At 47.3% G+C, this 16,748-nt stretch overlaps 1 protein-coding gene across 1 annotated transcript in view; it reads left to right on the top strand.

The window, feature by feature from the left end:
• Window positions 1-15,936, top strand: part of rrp1 (ribosomal RNA processing 1) — a 29,049-nt gene extending 13,113 nt beyond the window's left edge. Inside the window, exons 8-16 of the mRNA XM_080019328.1 lie at window positions 4,261-4,463; window positions 4,965-5,044; window positions 6,622-6,719; window positions 6,911-6,930; window positions 7,037-7,192; window positions 11,160-12,385; window positions 12,865-13,041; window positions 13,134-13,200; window positions 15,500-15,936. Coding sequence (XP_079875454.1) covers window positions 4,261-4,463; window positions 4,965-5,044; window positions 6,622-6,719; window positions 6,911-6,930; window positions 7,037-7,192; window positions 11,160-12,385; window positions 12,865-13,041; window positions 13,134-13,200; window positions 15,500-15,744 — 2,272 coding nt within the window. The 3' untranslated portion in view covers window positions 15,745-15,936. The remainder of the gene's footprint in view (window positions 1-4,260; window positions 4,464-4,964; window positions 5,045-6,621; window positions 6,720-6,910; window positions 6,931-7,036; window positions 7,193-11,159; window positions 12,386-12,864; window positions 13,042-13,133; window positions 13,201-15,499) is intronic.
• The last annotated feature ends 812 nt before the right edge of the window (window positions 15,937-16,748 follow it).

The raw sequence follows: 16,748 nt of genomic DNA, 5'->3' as shown, positions 1-16,748 counted from the left end.
ACAAACAAAAGTGATCCAGATCCGCAAAAATGGTGGTGCTATTATTAAACGTTTAACGCGGCTATAACTCCTCCACCATAAATGGCACCTTTCACAGACACCAGTCACAAAGTGCTTCACAATCAAATAAATAAAACAAGAATTAACCACTGATGAAACACACAAGGGAAAACAGACATAAAACACAAATTAAAACAAATAGTCCACATATTTATTGGGAGGCTATTCAAAAGTTGAAGTGCTACCGAATGGAAAGCATGATTTTGAGTCTTCAAATGTGTCCAAGGGACATTTAGAAGACCCTTGTTAGAGACCTCAGAGATGGGGTCGGGGTGTGTGTGTGCAGGAGCTCCGTGATATAATGTGGAGCCTGGCTGTGAGCGCTCTGTAAGTGAGCGCCGAGATTTTCAAATAAATTCTAAAATGCAGTACAGAGAGGTTCAAGTAGATGTGATGTGTGGCCATCAGTCGGATTGTGTTAAAAGCTTGGCAGCGGCATTTTGGACAGTTGGTAAACGGTCCAAGGAAGCTCTATTAAGGCAAGTTAAAAGAGAATTACAATAGGAGAATGAAAGAAACATGATTGAGTCGTCATCAAAAATCACTGATCGGTCAAATCGCACCAAGATTATGCAGACAAGACCAGGAAGATGAGGAATTAGGCACCAAGGTTCTGCCTGATAACCAAGTGAAGGTTATCAGGAGCGTTAAGGAGAGCCCTTTCAGGTGAGCGTAGTTTACCGAAACCAGATTGAAATTTGTCAAACACTGTGTGCAAATGTGTGTGTGACCAACTTGTGTTTGAACAAGTTGGTTTTAACAAGTTGCTGCTACAGAAATGAAAGGGTTGCTTTAATCTGCATTTTGTCAGTCGGTGGTCTTAAATAAAGAGGCAGACAGATTTTGAATTTGCTTGTACAAGGGTCGGATCAGAGATGTGCTAAGGAGCAGCTCTCTGAGTCAAAGATATTAGATGAGGGAAGTAAGCTCTCTCAGCCTTCACCCTGTCATTAAGGATACCCATAAATCATTTCAAGTCCAACCTGTGTACTTCAAGCTTCATGGCTTTCGACAGGTGCTTGGTCATCCCACATTTGTGCCTAAAACTTTGCATCGTTTAATTTGTCCATAGGGATGAGTTTAAGTTTGAGAGGAGCCACTTTAGGAGGAGCAGTGATTGTTAAATGATTTGACTAAAGTCTCCGCATCGCCATCCTTTAAAACAATATTGCTGCTCATATTCAAAGAAGGCTGAGTCTCCCAGTTTAAAACAAATGTCAAATAAATTACACTTGTGGTCACTGAAAAATAAATATTAGTCAACAAGTTCAATATCCATTCCATGTATAAAAATGAGGTCCGTGTGTAGAGCCGGATTCCTGTAGCATAAAATGGAAGGAGAGATTAAGAAATGCTGAGGCCGTGTTACACGTAGTATGATCAATGTGAAGATTAAAATCCAATTAAAACTGTCCAGTTTGATAATAGTTGATTTAAAAAAAAAAAAAAGGAATCTGCGAAAACTGATAAGGAGCCAATTGGGCCTGGTCGTCTGTAAATTCAAACACAATAAACAAGGTTTAGCTGACCGACTCTAGACATTTGCAATTCAAATGAACATTAAGATTGCCGCTTACCATCTGACATCTAAACTTGTTCTTAAGAAAACACGGCAAGTCCACAACCACCATGGGGAATAATCCATATTTCGCTGCCATGTTTCAGTCAGGAAAATAAAGTCCATATTTTCCCTGCAGAATAAATCATTAAGGACAAATGACTTGTTTGCAATAGACCGAGCATTGATCAGAGCCTCCTTGGCTGGCACAGCCAGAACAGCCGCGGTTGGCCGCGAGCATTTGGCTACCCAGCCTTTTGGGATGGACTCCATCAGTCCTGAAGAGGGAGAAACAATCCCAAAACAGATTTAAATTGTCAGTAAAACCTATATTGTGAGCTCTGCAGGTGGACTGTAGCCAAGTGTGGAGGCTGAGGACTCTGCCAAAACGTCCTGTTCCACGTGTCAGTCTGGGAATAGGACCGTAAATAAAAACAGACTTACCTCAACCACTTAAAAAGTGAAAACGGTTTTGGAAAATATTTTTTTTTTTGGTCAGCTCAGACTGCTGACGAGCTGCATCGTTTGTCCCTAAATGGACTACAACTTGTTTGGTAGAAGACGAAAGTGAGCGCAGCAGCTTTGCTTACCCAGGATGTCTGGACCGCGGCTGCGTTGAAGAAACAGATCTTCCTGATTATGGCGTCCCCAGCTATTAATGTGGTTGGGGAGAAGAGTGTAGACGGGGAGATGACGGCCGTGGGCTCTCATGGCAGGAGAGTGCCCAATCGATTACCCTGCTGATTGAGGGTGGGCGTCCGAGCAGGCGAGTGTTGTGGCGAGGCAGTGTCATCCGACTCGAGAGGATTTCCCTGTCAGAGCCAGGAGGACTCGTTCTTACGTTGGGAGGACAAGGTCATTATCCAAGATGAGGGCCATTGATTTGGCTTCAAAGTGGAATGGAGAGCAAACGGAACCCCACTAGCCAGCAGTGGTGAAGAAGCTGCAGTGTAAGCAGGCGCCGTTTTCAGACGGGGGTGGGAGTCTGAACTGCCGAACCGCCAGCAGGGCGGACCAGAGCGTCATCAGACAGGGTCGCCTAGGCGAGGTGTCGCGGCAGTCCCTTCCAAGTATCCCTTGTGACAACGAAACACCACCACCAACGCCAGTCAGACCACTAAGCTCCACCATCGATGTTCCACCGTCTTTAATTTTTTTGAAAAATGTTTTTCGCTAAGGCTTTGTCCGCTTTTGACTGCTTCACTCCAAATGCAGCGCAGGACAGAAGGGGGGCTCGCTTCACCAAAGTATTATAACAGATTTCTGATTGGATAACCAATATAGCTGCTTTTAACCATTAAACTTGACAATGGGTGTGATTAGTGGAATTTCACAGAACTTGGTGAACATTCTTTATAGACAATTATTAGTCGAAAATGCAGTTTGGTTGTTATTGGTGCATATTAGCCCGGCCTGGGCGTATTTTTTGTGTGGCCAATCACATAATGGCTTACAACTCAAGTTGACTTAAATCATCATGACACTTGAGTAACATGTTCAGACCACAAATTGGAACATTCATATAAAGTCTGCTATGAATCCATTCAAAGGTTACGGGATGGTCGGCCAGTGTGTTTTAAATATATATATATATATATATATATATATATATATATATATATATATATATATATATATATATATATATATATATATATTTTTTTTTTTTTTTTTTTAATGAATTTACAATTTTGGGCTTATGGAGAAAATGGTTTGGGGAGAAAAATATAAAATAAACTTTTTTTACAGGTAAAACGCTTTACGTTTTCCTCAGAGCGCTGCGTGTAGATGATCAACACCACTTGACTAATAAGTGAGACATTGAAATAGCCACAATTTTATATTGAAATAAAAGTAAGTTGTGTGGCACACCGGCATAGAACCCGCTGTTCGAAGGATTACATCAGTTACTTAAGAATATCGTCTTCATTTAGACATTGCCGTTCAAACAAACTTGCGAGTAAGTTTGTGATTTCATTCCGCTTTGTCTGGTTTAGGACAGTGATTGGGAGGGCTATTCTCTTTCCTCTTTGGTCGCACAATGGTAGACATACTCTCTTTGTGCCGTAAATCGAGCCTTCAGTTTCCAGCAAGCCTGTACCCGGGGTGGCAGTCTGTATTGCATGGTGAAAGCCCGGCTTATAGGGAACCCATCTGAATGCCGACGGTGTCATTATTCTATAGCCATTACACTGTTCATTCAACATTTACCTCAGGATGACATTTGCATTTACTTATCATGGTGATAAGTAAATGCAAAATAGTTGTCCATTTCCATTCAAGTTTGCCGGCAAAAAAGGCTTTTCTACTTATTTTTTTCTCCTCTGGTGACAAGGAGGGTTCTTTAGGATTTATAATTTAGTATTGACACAATTATCCGGGACAGGCAACGGTAGGTTGTTATGTTCACATTGCTCGTGGTTGGCAGTATTGTACTGATCGCTCTGATTTTTAACCAGTCATCTCATATCTTGGTAGAATTTAGGACTAAACCTGCTGAACATGCCTGTACAGTCTGCACCCTGAGATCTAAATAGCCTTCATGGGCTTGAGTCCCGATAGCGGCTGCTTGCAGTCATATTCTTTCGTTGTTATTGTCCCCAAATCCGGCCTGGGTGTGATTTCCTCTCTGTGTCCATCAGTCAGGTCCTGTTTAAGGCCATGTGCCGCAGCATCTTCAGCGCCATCATCGACCAGGCGCCCTTCGCCATCGAGGACCTGATGCGGGAGGTCGGGGGGGAGGGGGATTCGGACTCGGCCCAGGCGTCTGATGAGGAAGAGGAAATGAAGAGTCACCCTGCTGGCAAGATAATGAAAAACAAAGGCAGCGGAAAGCAGCTCAACGGTGGGTGGAACCGTGAGAGCTAGATTTATTGGTCCCCCCCCCCCCTCTTTTATTTATTATTTTATTATTATTATTTTTTACTTGAATATCTCATATATATATATATATATATATATATATATTTATTTATTTACTTATTTACTTATTTATTTACTTATTTATTTATTTCCATCAATGTCGTTCCTACTCCACAGTGGTCTAAACTCTACAGCAGCAGTTTGCGTGATATTAATAATTCCAATCATAAAAAGCTATTATTATATGTCACTGGGTTAAAAAAAAACAATACTCTGATACCATTTCATTATTTTGTTAAAATCTCTGAAAATTTAACTTGAAAATTGTCATATTGATACTTAGCTATGTAGGTTATTGATTGAGAATTGATGCTCATATTCCCAGATGTTTTCATTTAGTTTTGGGATATTTTCGATCTGTTCTTGTTCTTTTAATTTCCTAATCTCGAAATTCAATAATTGTTTTTTTTCCCCCGGCTTTTAGGATCTAAATCAAAAGGAGATGAAGACGATGAGTCTGACACCGAGCTGCCTGATGACGAAGGAGCAGGACCTGTGCTGCAGGTAACACCCTTTCTCTCAGTCTCTCGCTCTATTGGGAATCAAACCCCAAACCCTGGCTCAACCTCTGGAATGATTGTGTTTATGTACATATTTGTACTTGACTACATGGGCAAAAATATGTGGACTTTGCACATTTGAACTCCAATTTATGGGTTTGGCTGTTATATTATTAGAGGTGCGTCGAACTAAGCCTCCAGGCGTGCAACCTCCTTGTCAAACATAGGACATAGGCATAGACATAGGATGTCACCTTTCCAACACGTCACAAGATTGAACTTCTGCCCTGCTAGACCTGCCGGGCTTACCCGCAACTCGGCTCATTGTGAAGTGGCAACGCCTCCGACCACAAAGCGGTGCCGCCCCAGCTCACAGAAGTGGTCCGTACGCTGTTGCAACGCACAGCCCAAGAGCCATGGCCGGCGGTGGCTGTGGGCTCAAAGTTGAGAAGAAAAACATTTGTTCAGCCGATCCAGGACCGTTTCTAACTTCTGATTGGCTGGGCAGCCGACAGCCCGCCCCTAAAGTCCAGCCCGGTGGCGTCACTCGGGGGGTGCGGGTGAGACCATCACAGGGTTTGACACCAAAATTACTGTCTATAAAAGTTTTTGTGCGGTGTTTCAGCAGAAATCTACAGTTTATTTTCTAAAAAAAAAAACCATTTGGTTATTTGTAACAACAAAAACATTTTTGTAAGCCCAGCTTTCATCTGCTGAATCAGTGTCCCAACAAGGCATATTGGTACCAACTGCGCGTTTGAGAGCGAGCGATCTCAACTCCGCTATGCATCCGTTTCTACAAACAAAACAAATGAAAACAGTCGGCAGAGCAATGGCAATGACATTCTCGAGAGCTGCGCTCTTCCGTACTTCGTGGCAACGGTTACAGCCTCCCTACAGGCTCCTTACAGCCTGTAGGGAGCCTGTAGGGAGCCTGTAGGGAGCCTGTAGGGAGCCTGTAGGGAGCCTGTAGGGAGCCTGTAGGGAGCCCAGGTCCTCAGCCCCATTCAACCCCTTTAGGATGAAGTGGAGCGCTGAGTGCCAGCCACGCCAACATCAGCGCACGACCTTCCTGATGCCCTTGTGCCTAAATGGGAGCAAATCTCTGCAGCCGTGTTCCAGAATGAAGTGGAAAGCCTTTCCAGAGGAGTGGAGAAGGGGGGGGGGCGCCTCCATATGAATGCGCATGGTTTGATAATTGTTGTGTGTTTGTACTTATATCTGCACGCCCAACTCGCTTTGTCAGCCTCTTAAGCTGCAGAGCTGGATTCCTGTCTTTAGAAACTTGTTTTTTTTATTTCATTTTTATAAGTCATTTCATTTTCTAATGCGCTCCAGGCTTCAGTGGAAGCGTCCCCCTTCAGAAGGGCTTCATGAATGATTGAGGTGGTTCCTGCGAATTTAATCATCGATCATCCTCCTGTGGTCTCACGGTGGATGGGACACAGTTGTACTGCGTCGCTCATTTGTGTGTGTGTGTGTGTGTGTGTGTGTGTGTGTGTGTGTGTGTGTGTGTGTGTGTGTGTGTGTGTGTGTGTGTGTGTGTGTGTGTGTGTGTGTGTGTGTGTGTGTGTGTGGTAGTTCGACTACACCGCCGTGGCAGACAAACTGTTGGAGCTCGCCAGTCGCGGCAACACCCCGAGCCGAAGCCGACAACGACTTTACAAGATCATCAAAGTGTGCGTACGGGCCACGCCCACTCCCCTCTCTTAAACACACACACACAAGCATGGGGATGTATTTAATTACACAACACACTAATTCAACTTTTGAACTGGTCAATGAAACCATTACTTGGGATTGACCCCAATCAGCTGATGGAGCGATAGATTGACAAACTGATATTTTTCTTTTCTTTCTATGACCTCAGAATGCGTGACCTCAGCGAAGGTATGACACACACACACACACACACACACACACACACACACACACACTATGATCACTTACTGATGAATACATAAAAGATTTGATTCTCTCTCTCGCTCCTTCTCAGGGATCTTCCCTCAGGACGAGTATCCAGAGGAAGTCTCCACAGACGAGGACGACGACGAGATGTTTGGCAGCAGAAAGAGGCTGAGGAAGCAGCACCCACCCAGGGAGTGGGAAGAAGAGGAGGATGACGGAGCCCCCGTGGCGAAGAAGATGAAGGGTAACCTGGATAATAACGGAAATAACAACAAAACTGCAAAATGCACAAAACCATCCTGAATATCCCAAGATTTTAAGTTTATTTGCACACAAGCTCATGATGAACCGGTTCTGTTTTATGTACATAAAGTTTTTCTACGAAAGATCTCCATGTAGGGCTACTGAATGACGTGAACTTTATTAAATCTGACTCAGTTTAATCCATGAAGGTAAAATAAAAACATTAAACTCTTCCAGAAACTCTTTCTAATGTCCCATAATATGTCATAACTTAAACCGCATCACACTCCTGGCGGGACGCCGAGCGCTGGCGCACACGAGAGGATTGAAGGGTTTTCCAGTTGCAGACTCGTTTTCAAGATCTTAAGAGAACGGCGGGAAAACTCTTGAGAAGGAAGGCTCAGAGCACGCCGATGGGGCGGGAGTCAAGCACAGCGCCACACCCTGCATCGGTCCAAAAACCTTAAACCTTAAACCTGGGCACCAAACGCAGATTAACCACGACGTCCATACTGTCCGGTGTACAGCCAACAGAAGAAGAGTCCTCCCCAGCCAGCCGTCCAACTGTCGTTTGGACTGCTTTACCTCCAGTTTCACTTTTCACGGACGCCGGCTCCCTCCGAGTTGTGACCAAACTTGACCGAACTTTGACCAAACGCGCCGAAATAATTATTTTCTTTTGAATATCATCCTTGCTTTTTTTCCCCCCGCAACAATAATGATCAGCTATCATCACCTGCTGCTCCCTTTTACAGCCATTTGCAAGCGCCTGTGTGGGCGCCTGAAAAAGCAGACAGAGAAGCTGTGATTACAGTTGACTGATACAGACAGTACTGTTCACCAGCGGACACGCTATTTAGGCACAAATTAACCCTCACAGAAATTGAGCGAGAATTTCCCCCCCAACTGCTTCACCCCCACTGACTAACAAGTGGTGTGAGATGTGTGCGCATGTTGTAAGGTGTACAAAATAAAATAAAGCAAGATCACCTGCCTGTACGCAGGAGCAGAGAGAGTGGTTATACCGCATAACCCCTGAGGTGGTCTGGGCTGTGGTAACGACCCCCGTGCAGAATAAATGGAGAGACGGTTCAATCACTCAGCCAAGTCGAGTGCAGGGGTCACCACAGGAGGGTATCGGGTTTGTTTGGTCATCTGAAGACTAAAGACTTCCGATCCGGAGATTTCATCCCGTGGCATGATCGGGCAACATCGAGGTGTGTACCGGTAATACAGAAGACCAGAAGCCCCGCATGATCAAAACATCCAGATGTCATGGCAGCACGTCGAAAAGTAAAGGACTCAAGCCACACATTGGGTCAAAACCGCAGTACCCCGTCCGCAGAACAACGCAAGACCTTGAAGGAGGCCAAGCGTCTTCTCTTTGCCGAGTATGACAAAATCAGAGGTGAGGTGCGGGGAGAACAACAGTACAGCGAATCATGGAGGGTGATCAATGAGATGTGTGGAAGGAAAAGACCGAAAGAAGGACAGGTGGCAGGAAACAACCCAGAGGAGAGAGTCACCACTTGGTTAACTCACTTCAGGAACCTCCTTGGCACACACCAGGCAGTGGAAGGTGCTGAGCAGGAGATACCTGCAGTCCTGGGGGATCTCAACATTGATGACGGTCCTTTTACATCGCGGGAATTAGCCAAGGTCAAAGCCTCCCTGAGGCAGGGGAAAGAGGCAGGACCTGATGGCATCCCCCCAGAGGTTATCAAGAACTGCAATCTCGATTACGTCATCTGGGAGGTCTGCAACCAGGCTCTAATGGAAAAAGTCATGCCGGAAATATGGTCACTCTCACACATCATCCCGGTACCAAAATCTGGAGATCTCTCAAGACCTGACAATTACCGTGGTATCAGCCTGACCTGTATCATTGCAAAAATGTTCAACCGCATGATAATAAACAGGATACGGAGTGCTATCGACCCTCACCTCAGGGAAAACCAAAACGGGTAGAACCACCAGAGGGTAGAACCACCTTAGCCCAGATCCTTGCGTTAAGGAGGATCATCGAAGAGGTAAAGAGGAACAACCTGGCTGCGGTGATGTGTTTCATCGACTTCTGGAAGGCCTTCGACACCATCCACAGAGGAATGATGTTGAGAATACTCAAGGCCTACGATGTTCCTCCCAACCTACTCCGTGCCATAGGGACCATGTACACGGGAACGAGAGCCCAAGTGACTATGCCGGACGGTAACAGTGAGGAGTTCAACATCCACACCGGAGTGCTGCAGGGAGACACCCTAGCCCCCTTCCTTTTCATTATAGTATTGGACAATGCTCTGAGACAAGCCATCAAAGGAAGGGAGCCGGAGCTCGGCTTCACTATCGCACCCAGAAGGTCCACGAGACACCCTGCAGAAACCCTGACAGACCTGGACTACGCTGATGACATCTGCCTGCTATCTAACAACGTGAAGCAGGCACAGGATCTCCTGACCAGAGTTGAGCTAGAGTGTGCTAAGGTCGGCCTCATGCTAAATGCAAAGACAACCGAGATCATGACCTACAACATCCCCCAGGAACACCCACCCCTAATAACAACAGAAGGCTCAATGCTAAGAGAGGTCGATGACTTTAAATACCTGGGCGCGTGGGTTGGCTCCACAGAAAAGGACCTTAATGTAAAAGAAAAGCACTTGCCTGGGGAGCACTTAATGGCATGACCAGTGTGTGGAAATCCAACCTCCCCCGACACATCAAGATCAGTTTCTTCTCTGCGACCCTGGAGTCAGTTTTCCTATACGGCTGCGAATGCTGGACATTAATAAAGGCCCTGCAGAAGTCCCTGGACGGGTGCTACACCAGAATGTTACGTGTGGTACTGAACATTAACCAGGACGAACACATTACCAACCAACGTCTGTATGGGGCACTACCCAGTGTATCAGAGAACATAGCAGTAAGGAGGATGAGACTAGCAGGCCATTGCCACCGCCACAGGAACTCCCGGCCAAAAAGCTTGTACTATGGGAACCAACACACGGGCATCGATCAAGAGGACGTCACGCATCTACCTATGTGGACGTGCTAAGGAAAGATGCTGGTGCGGAAAGCACAAAGGAGCTGGCCAGATGTATGGAGAACAGGGATGACTGGAGACGCTGATGGAAGGCTCGTCTGAGGACGACGTAGAGAGAGATCCCCGTCCTGATAAATCCTACAGTGTGTGCATGGCTGCTGTGGGTGGGGCTTCGTCCCTGCCATCAGGTTGAATAATGTGCATCTACTCTTAAAATAGGACAGAGTGGTTTTCCAGAACATTACATTACATTACATTTAGCAGACGCTTTTATCCAAAGCGACTTACAATTGTTCAAACACCGACGGACGCAGCCATCAGGAGCAATGAGGGGTTAAGTGTCTCGCTCAAGGACACTACAGCATGCTAGCAGGAGGAGCCTGGGATCCAACCAGCAACCTTTAGATCACTAGACCACCAGCTCTACCTCCTGAGCTACCATCCCTGAACAATTGAGTCAATACATTTTAACATTTAAAGAGATTGTTTTTATTTAATTCAACGATGACGCTTATGTGTACTTACTGATACAATGCATGAAGAGTACAGAAATTGGGAAGATGCTGCGGGTTAATTTTTCAAATGAAATTACTTTATTTTTTCATTACTCGATTTATTCACTGGTTTGCTTCGATAAAATGTTTTTAGAAGTGGATTTTGAAGGGTTTTGGATACATTTTAAATGACCAAAAAAAAACATTTTACCGCACCGAGCAGGTAACCCTAAGTAAGTAATTTTTTGATTGGAGTTGAGTGGAGCTGAAACTGACATTCAAAGGTCTGAATGAGAATTTTCTGAAACCTGCAGAAAGCCTTTGTCTGTTTTTGCAGCTTACAGCTGGAAAGTGTATTTGAAGGTTTTAATCAGAAGGAAAAACACTTTTGTTGTGCTCCATGTAATGACCCGCAGTCCGTCTCTGTTCCTCCGCAGGGAAGAAAGCAAAGGAGTCTCGACCTGGACAGAAAAACAAGGACTCGGCGAAAGACGGCGACGCGCAGGATAACTCAATTTCCGATGGCGGGAAGAAGAAGAAAAAAAGGAGGAAGAAGAAGAAAGTGGCGGAGGGGAAACGTGCGGCCGTAGCGGCTGAAACGCAGGAAGGGTCGGCCTGCGCCGATGGGGAGACGCCAGAACCTGTGACGTCGAGCGACGGGGCAGAGGGACCCGGTGCCCCGACACCCCCTCCGGGTGAGGACCGGGCAGCCGGCGAGCCGCGGGAGACCCCGTCCAAGAAGAAGAGGAGGAAGAGGAACAAGTCGGGGGCGAGTCCAGCTGTGGCCACGCCCGCTGCGGCAGTCGCGGCTCCAGGGGAGCTCCAGCCGCCGCCCGCCCAGAACGGAGACCCCTCGGCGGGATCTGCAGAGCCAAAGACGCCCCCCGGAGTGGATGCCGACGTAGAGCTCCCGCCGAAAGAGCCAACGACCAAGACGCAAAACCAGCCCTCGCCATTAGGGGGCGACTCGGCTAAAACGACCCCGCTGACAAAGAAGGCCCGGAAGAAGGGAGCGAAGGGTGGGGAAACGCCCGAGACGGGAAGCCAGGTGGAGGAAGAGAGCTGTGGAGCTCCGGCAGGTGATACCGAAACAAGCGTCCTAGAGTCCGAGGTGGCCCCCGAGGCCCCGGCGACACCAGCGAGGAGGAAAAAGAAGGGCCCTAAGGCGGAGATCCAGGTGGAGGAGGCTGGGGGAGGTGAGGTGGAGGGAGTGGCGGCTGCACAAGATTCCAAAACACCGAAAAACAAGAACAAGAAGAACCTACAGCAAGTGAAGTCAGCGCAGGAAGAGGAAACGGAGTACAAAATGGCCACCGCCACGCCCCTGAAGAGGAAAACCAAGAAGGCTTGTGGGACAACGCAGGCGGCCGACGTAGAAACTCCTCAGTCTCAGATCGCGGTGGATACGCCAACTCAGCAGCAGCAGAACAACAACAAAGACCAGCAGGCGGCCGTTAACCCGGAGCCGGGGGTCAAAGGTCAAGCCGAGGACGACGCCCCCGCAGAGGGCCAGGCGCCTCCGTCCTCCCAGAAGAAGGGGAAGAAGAGGAAGATCCCTGTGGTGTTCGAGTTCGAGGCGGACGAGGTGGAGGCGGCGAAGGTCAACGGCCACGCGGAGGAGGGAGAGAAGAAGAAGAGGAATAAGATGGTGATGATGGGCAACGTGAGTTGTTGATATCGTGTCAAGGCGGTGTGAAGTATTTAATAATGAACAGAGTTTAATTTGCTGCGTAAAGTGCCCTTCAAGTGTCATCTTCAGACACTGTCTCCACTCGGGGCTTATCCTCACTGTTCAGAGTCTTTATCGTGGAGGTGAAATTAGGGCGTTTGGCATTTGTAGCCCCGGGGTTCTGACTAAAGTTATTATTATTTTTTTAAGATAAAGATTCGTTGTTTCGCAAAACCCGACTGCTTAAAATAGAAACCGCAATAAGTACTGACATTTCAACAGGGCAAATACGCTGATAGGGATTATTAGTCACGACTGGGTGTATTTTAAAAATTGGTTCCAGTCCCTCAAAACGGAGGTTATGTTCAGTTGTATCCTGTTGTACTGTATGTGGTGCAGCGGGTTTCAGGGTGTGTGTGTATGTGTGTCTGTCTGTCTGTCTGTCTGTCTGTAAACATGTCTTTCCTCCTCAGGGTGTGGAGCCGTCGTCCACGCCGCTAAAGAGCTTGAAGAAAACCCCCGTGAAGAAGAAGCAGCAGCAGCTTGAGGAGGAGGAGCCCTTCATCTCCTTCCAGAGCCACAGCTCCGTGCCGACGCCGCTCTTCTTCAAGGCCAGAGGAAGCCCCCGCACGCCGCTGACCGGCAGGAAGGTACGGCCGCCCACCGCGCCCACGCCGGGAAAGGGGGCGGGCGGCGGCTCCAAACTGTACGTTTCACTTTGTGACTTTGCTTTCTTCCGCAGAGGCCTCAGACGCCGATGTCAGAATCCAAGAAGGTGACGTTCGGCCTGAAAAACAACAAGACAGCCGGTGAGAGGATCTGATGTGGATTTATTATTATCACTCAATCCATGTCTCCACGCACCGCGTCGCATCGCACCGCGTCGCACCGCGGAGCCAGATGTATCTGGGATGACATGAAGGGTGTTGTGGTTCAGAAAGTCACTCACTTACCTGTTTTTATTTACGGTCTCAGGACTAGAGAATGATTAATAATGCAGACCTGCCAACCGCAGATGAGATCAGTTATTAGTCTCCTCTCTATTCATCTCCTGACAATATTCTAACATTGTGCCGACTGTTCCCGTCGCCGTCACGGCTGGAGCTCTGATCAGGATGAAAAGTTCGTTTGTTTGGTTTTTTTTTTTGTTTGGTTTTTGAGACTCGGTTCTTGACGAGTCGCTCAGTAAAACGAGTCATTCCACTTGATTCACTCGGTTTAACGCGCGGTGAGGGGAGGAGGACTTCCGGGGAACCAGAGTGAGGAGAGTCGGCCATTTGTTTTATTTTTTCATTTTTTTTGTAATTATTGCAATTTATTTTGGAATTGCAAGTACCATATGAATATAATAGAAATGTTTATTTTTAGCTTAAAGCGAAAGAGACTTTTGAGACATGTTGGTTACATGTTGTGTCCTACCAAGGCTCAGTGGGAGCTCCAGGTTGAGTTCTACCGAAACCCGCTGACGCTGCCATGTTCTGTTTAACTGGAACTCAGTTGACGTTCTATTATTGTTCGACAGTGAATAATGAACAATAATAAACAGTGTCTAAATCAGCAATCTCAATACTGTGCTAACTGAGAATTGCAGCCGTCCTGGCGGTTCATGGGATGTATTTGTCATGGACAAACAGCAGATCAGAAAATGGGAATCTGCAGGTCAGAATTAAAAAATAATAATAATAATGATAATCAGGAATCTGAATCGGCCAAGAAAGCTGCGGTCGGTGCATTTCTGGTTGGTCACCATGTTTGCTAACCTTACGAGAGGATGCATTTCAGGGGGTACATCCCAATGAGATGAAGTTGTGTGCTGTGTATCGGCAGCAGCAGTAGCTATGACAGTAACCATGTGGTTATCCTGGTTACTGATGGAGTCATGGAGCTGCGGTAGCTCAAGCGCCACGCTGACCCTGGTGCACTGCTGTGGTGCTCACAGTCAGCTTGGCAGGTCTGATCGTATTTCGATTTCGGCTTTTTGGACAATGTGAAGAAAAATGTGAAATTGTTAAATGAGTTAAATTGCAAAACTAGATTTCAATTTATATATTTAAAAGAAGATTCACCTAATTTTGAATAAATCTTACTTTATTCTAAATCATATTTACCAATATTTGTATTTAGAACAGTATTTACTTACTGTAACCTTGAACAATATGAATCTATTTCAAGGTTGAATCCAGGACAATATTTCAGTAATATATTTCAGTGATGAGAAATATCTGTTTTTGTTCTGATTTTAGTTTTTTATGGATCTTAACCTCCACCGCTGCTCTGCACACCGCCCTGCCCTCCACCCGCAGCTTCAATTGCAAACCCTTTCAGCGCTCACCCAGAGAGATGTTCAAATAGATAAAGGGATGTTCAAGTGCTCACCGTGTGTTTTAAGAGCCCCTCTTGTATCCGTTTGCCCTTGAAACCCCCCAGGGAGAACAGGAAACAAAGCTTCTGTTACTATTCATCAGTTCACAAACCTCAACAGACTTTATTTCCTCAACTAATCATCCTGAGTGCTCTTCACAGTGAGTGTTCAGGGACACGCTGGTTCTCTCCCTGCTCGTCGTTAGCTGCACTGCTGTGTTGTACCTCCAGGTTCCATTTAACCCGGAATAAATAAATCCGCTTTAGTTTCCTCTTTCGTGCCCGGGTGCCGTCGTGCTCCGCACGTAGCCAATTTCTCTCCCCAATTTCCTCCTCAAGTCGCTCCTCGTTCGCGCTGTGGTCACAGGGTCCGTTCCATTTCGACGGGCGCGGGTTCGGCTCTGCACGTTCTGGTTAGTCGCCTGAAGGTGCAGCGGTGGAGGTTTAGTTTCCAGGGCAGGGCTGGCCGTGCGGGGGCGTTGGGTCGGCCACCTCCCGGCACATGACGGGGATGGTAGCTCAGGAGGTAGAGCTGGTGGTCTAGTGATCCAAAGGTTGCTGGTTGGATCCCAGGCTCCTCCTGCTAGCATGCTGTATTGTCCTTGAGCAAGACACTTAACCCCTAATTGCTCCTGATGGCTGCGTCCGTCGGTGTTTGAACAATTGTAAGTCGCTTTGGATAAAAGCGTCTGATCAATGACTAAATGTAAATGACCACCTTTCTGCTTCTGTCCGGCTCAAACGCAGAGTTCAAGAAGACGGACCGCAGCCTGCTGGTCAGCCCCGAGGGGTCGTCGCGAGTGCCCTTTGACCCCGAACAGAAGCCCAAGTTCGGGGTGTTGAAGACCCCGCCCGGTGCGAAGAAGACGCCAAAGGCCAAAAAGACCCCCGGCAAGACCCCCGGCAAGACCCCCGGCAAGACCCCCGGCAGGACCGCCGGCCCGGCCGTCGTCACCCCGAGGAGGCGTCCGGCGGCGGCAGACTTTTTCTGATGTGCCCCGGTGCTGAGATGATGAACTTCAAAAAGTTACATTTGAAAAATAGTCTCCCCCCTTTGATAAAGTTCTGTATTAAGAAAACGTTTTGGTTTTTTTGTTAACCATCTGATTTTGATGTTATTGTGCCGTTTTGGTAAACGAGCTGAAATTTTAATAAAACCTATCGTTCCGTTTTAATGAACCATATTACCTGCGTGTGTGTTTTGGTCTAATTAACAAGCATTTAATCGATGTCATCGTCCACGTTGCGCCGGGGGAGCCGCGCTCGTCCGGATTGGTCCCGGCAGAAATGTTGGCCGGCGGAGCCGTCTAGCGGAGCTGCGCGGGCGGTTGCGTTCCTCCTGAGTCCTTGGAGCGATTAAGGGAATTGACAAAGGGAATTGCCCAGATTTCTCTGCCAGAACTTTGTAGATGGAGGTGGCGGGGCGGCCGGATTTATTTCTTCCTGGTAAACGTATTATTTTGTAGTGGGTGAGTAACTGGTGTCATTGAAACATGAATATTGATCATGTGCAGTGGAAGGCGTAGAACGCTCTTGGTTGGAGGTTTCACGCTTGCAGAGTCGGGTGGATGGGTCCAGGGTCGGAGTGCAAAGGAGGACATTTGCGTCTGACTCGGCCTGGTGTTTCCTGGCTGCAGCCCAGGGCGCGGCCCCCCCCCCCCCCGGCAGAGGAGGCGATTCTTGGTCGGGGAAGTTAAGTCCCGCCCTGTTTCCACCCCACCCAGCCGGGCACTGATCAGTCGGAGCCGGACCCCCCACATCACCGTGCCGCCCTGCTCTACTGCCTGCGTCCTTCAAATTCCACTTCAAATGAGTGATGACAATGAGCGTTTGTGTTGCGAGGTCAAAATTGCCAGGCTGCACTCGGTCGGTCTGAATGATGAACGAGTCACTTATTTTGAGTTTGTTGGTGGAAAATCCACCCACTCCACCGCTAGTTTTTTCTGGAGCGGCTCCAGGCTCCCGACTCATTTAAAGGATTTCATCTTTGCGATGA

This window comes from Zeus faber (genome assembly GCF_960531495.2).
Source record: "Zeus faber genome assembly, chromosome: 18".
NCBI lineage: Eukaryota > Metazoa > Chordata > Actinopteri > Zeiformes > Zeidae > Zeus > Zeus faber.
This window is presented reverse-complemented; position numbering and strand designations above follow the sequence as displayed.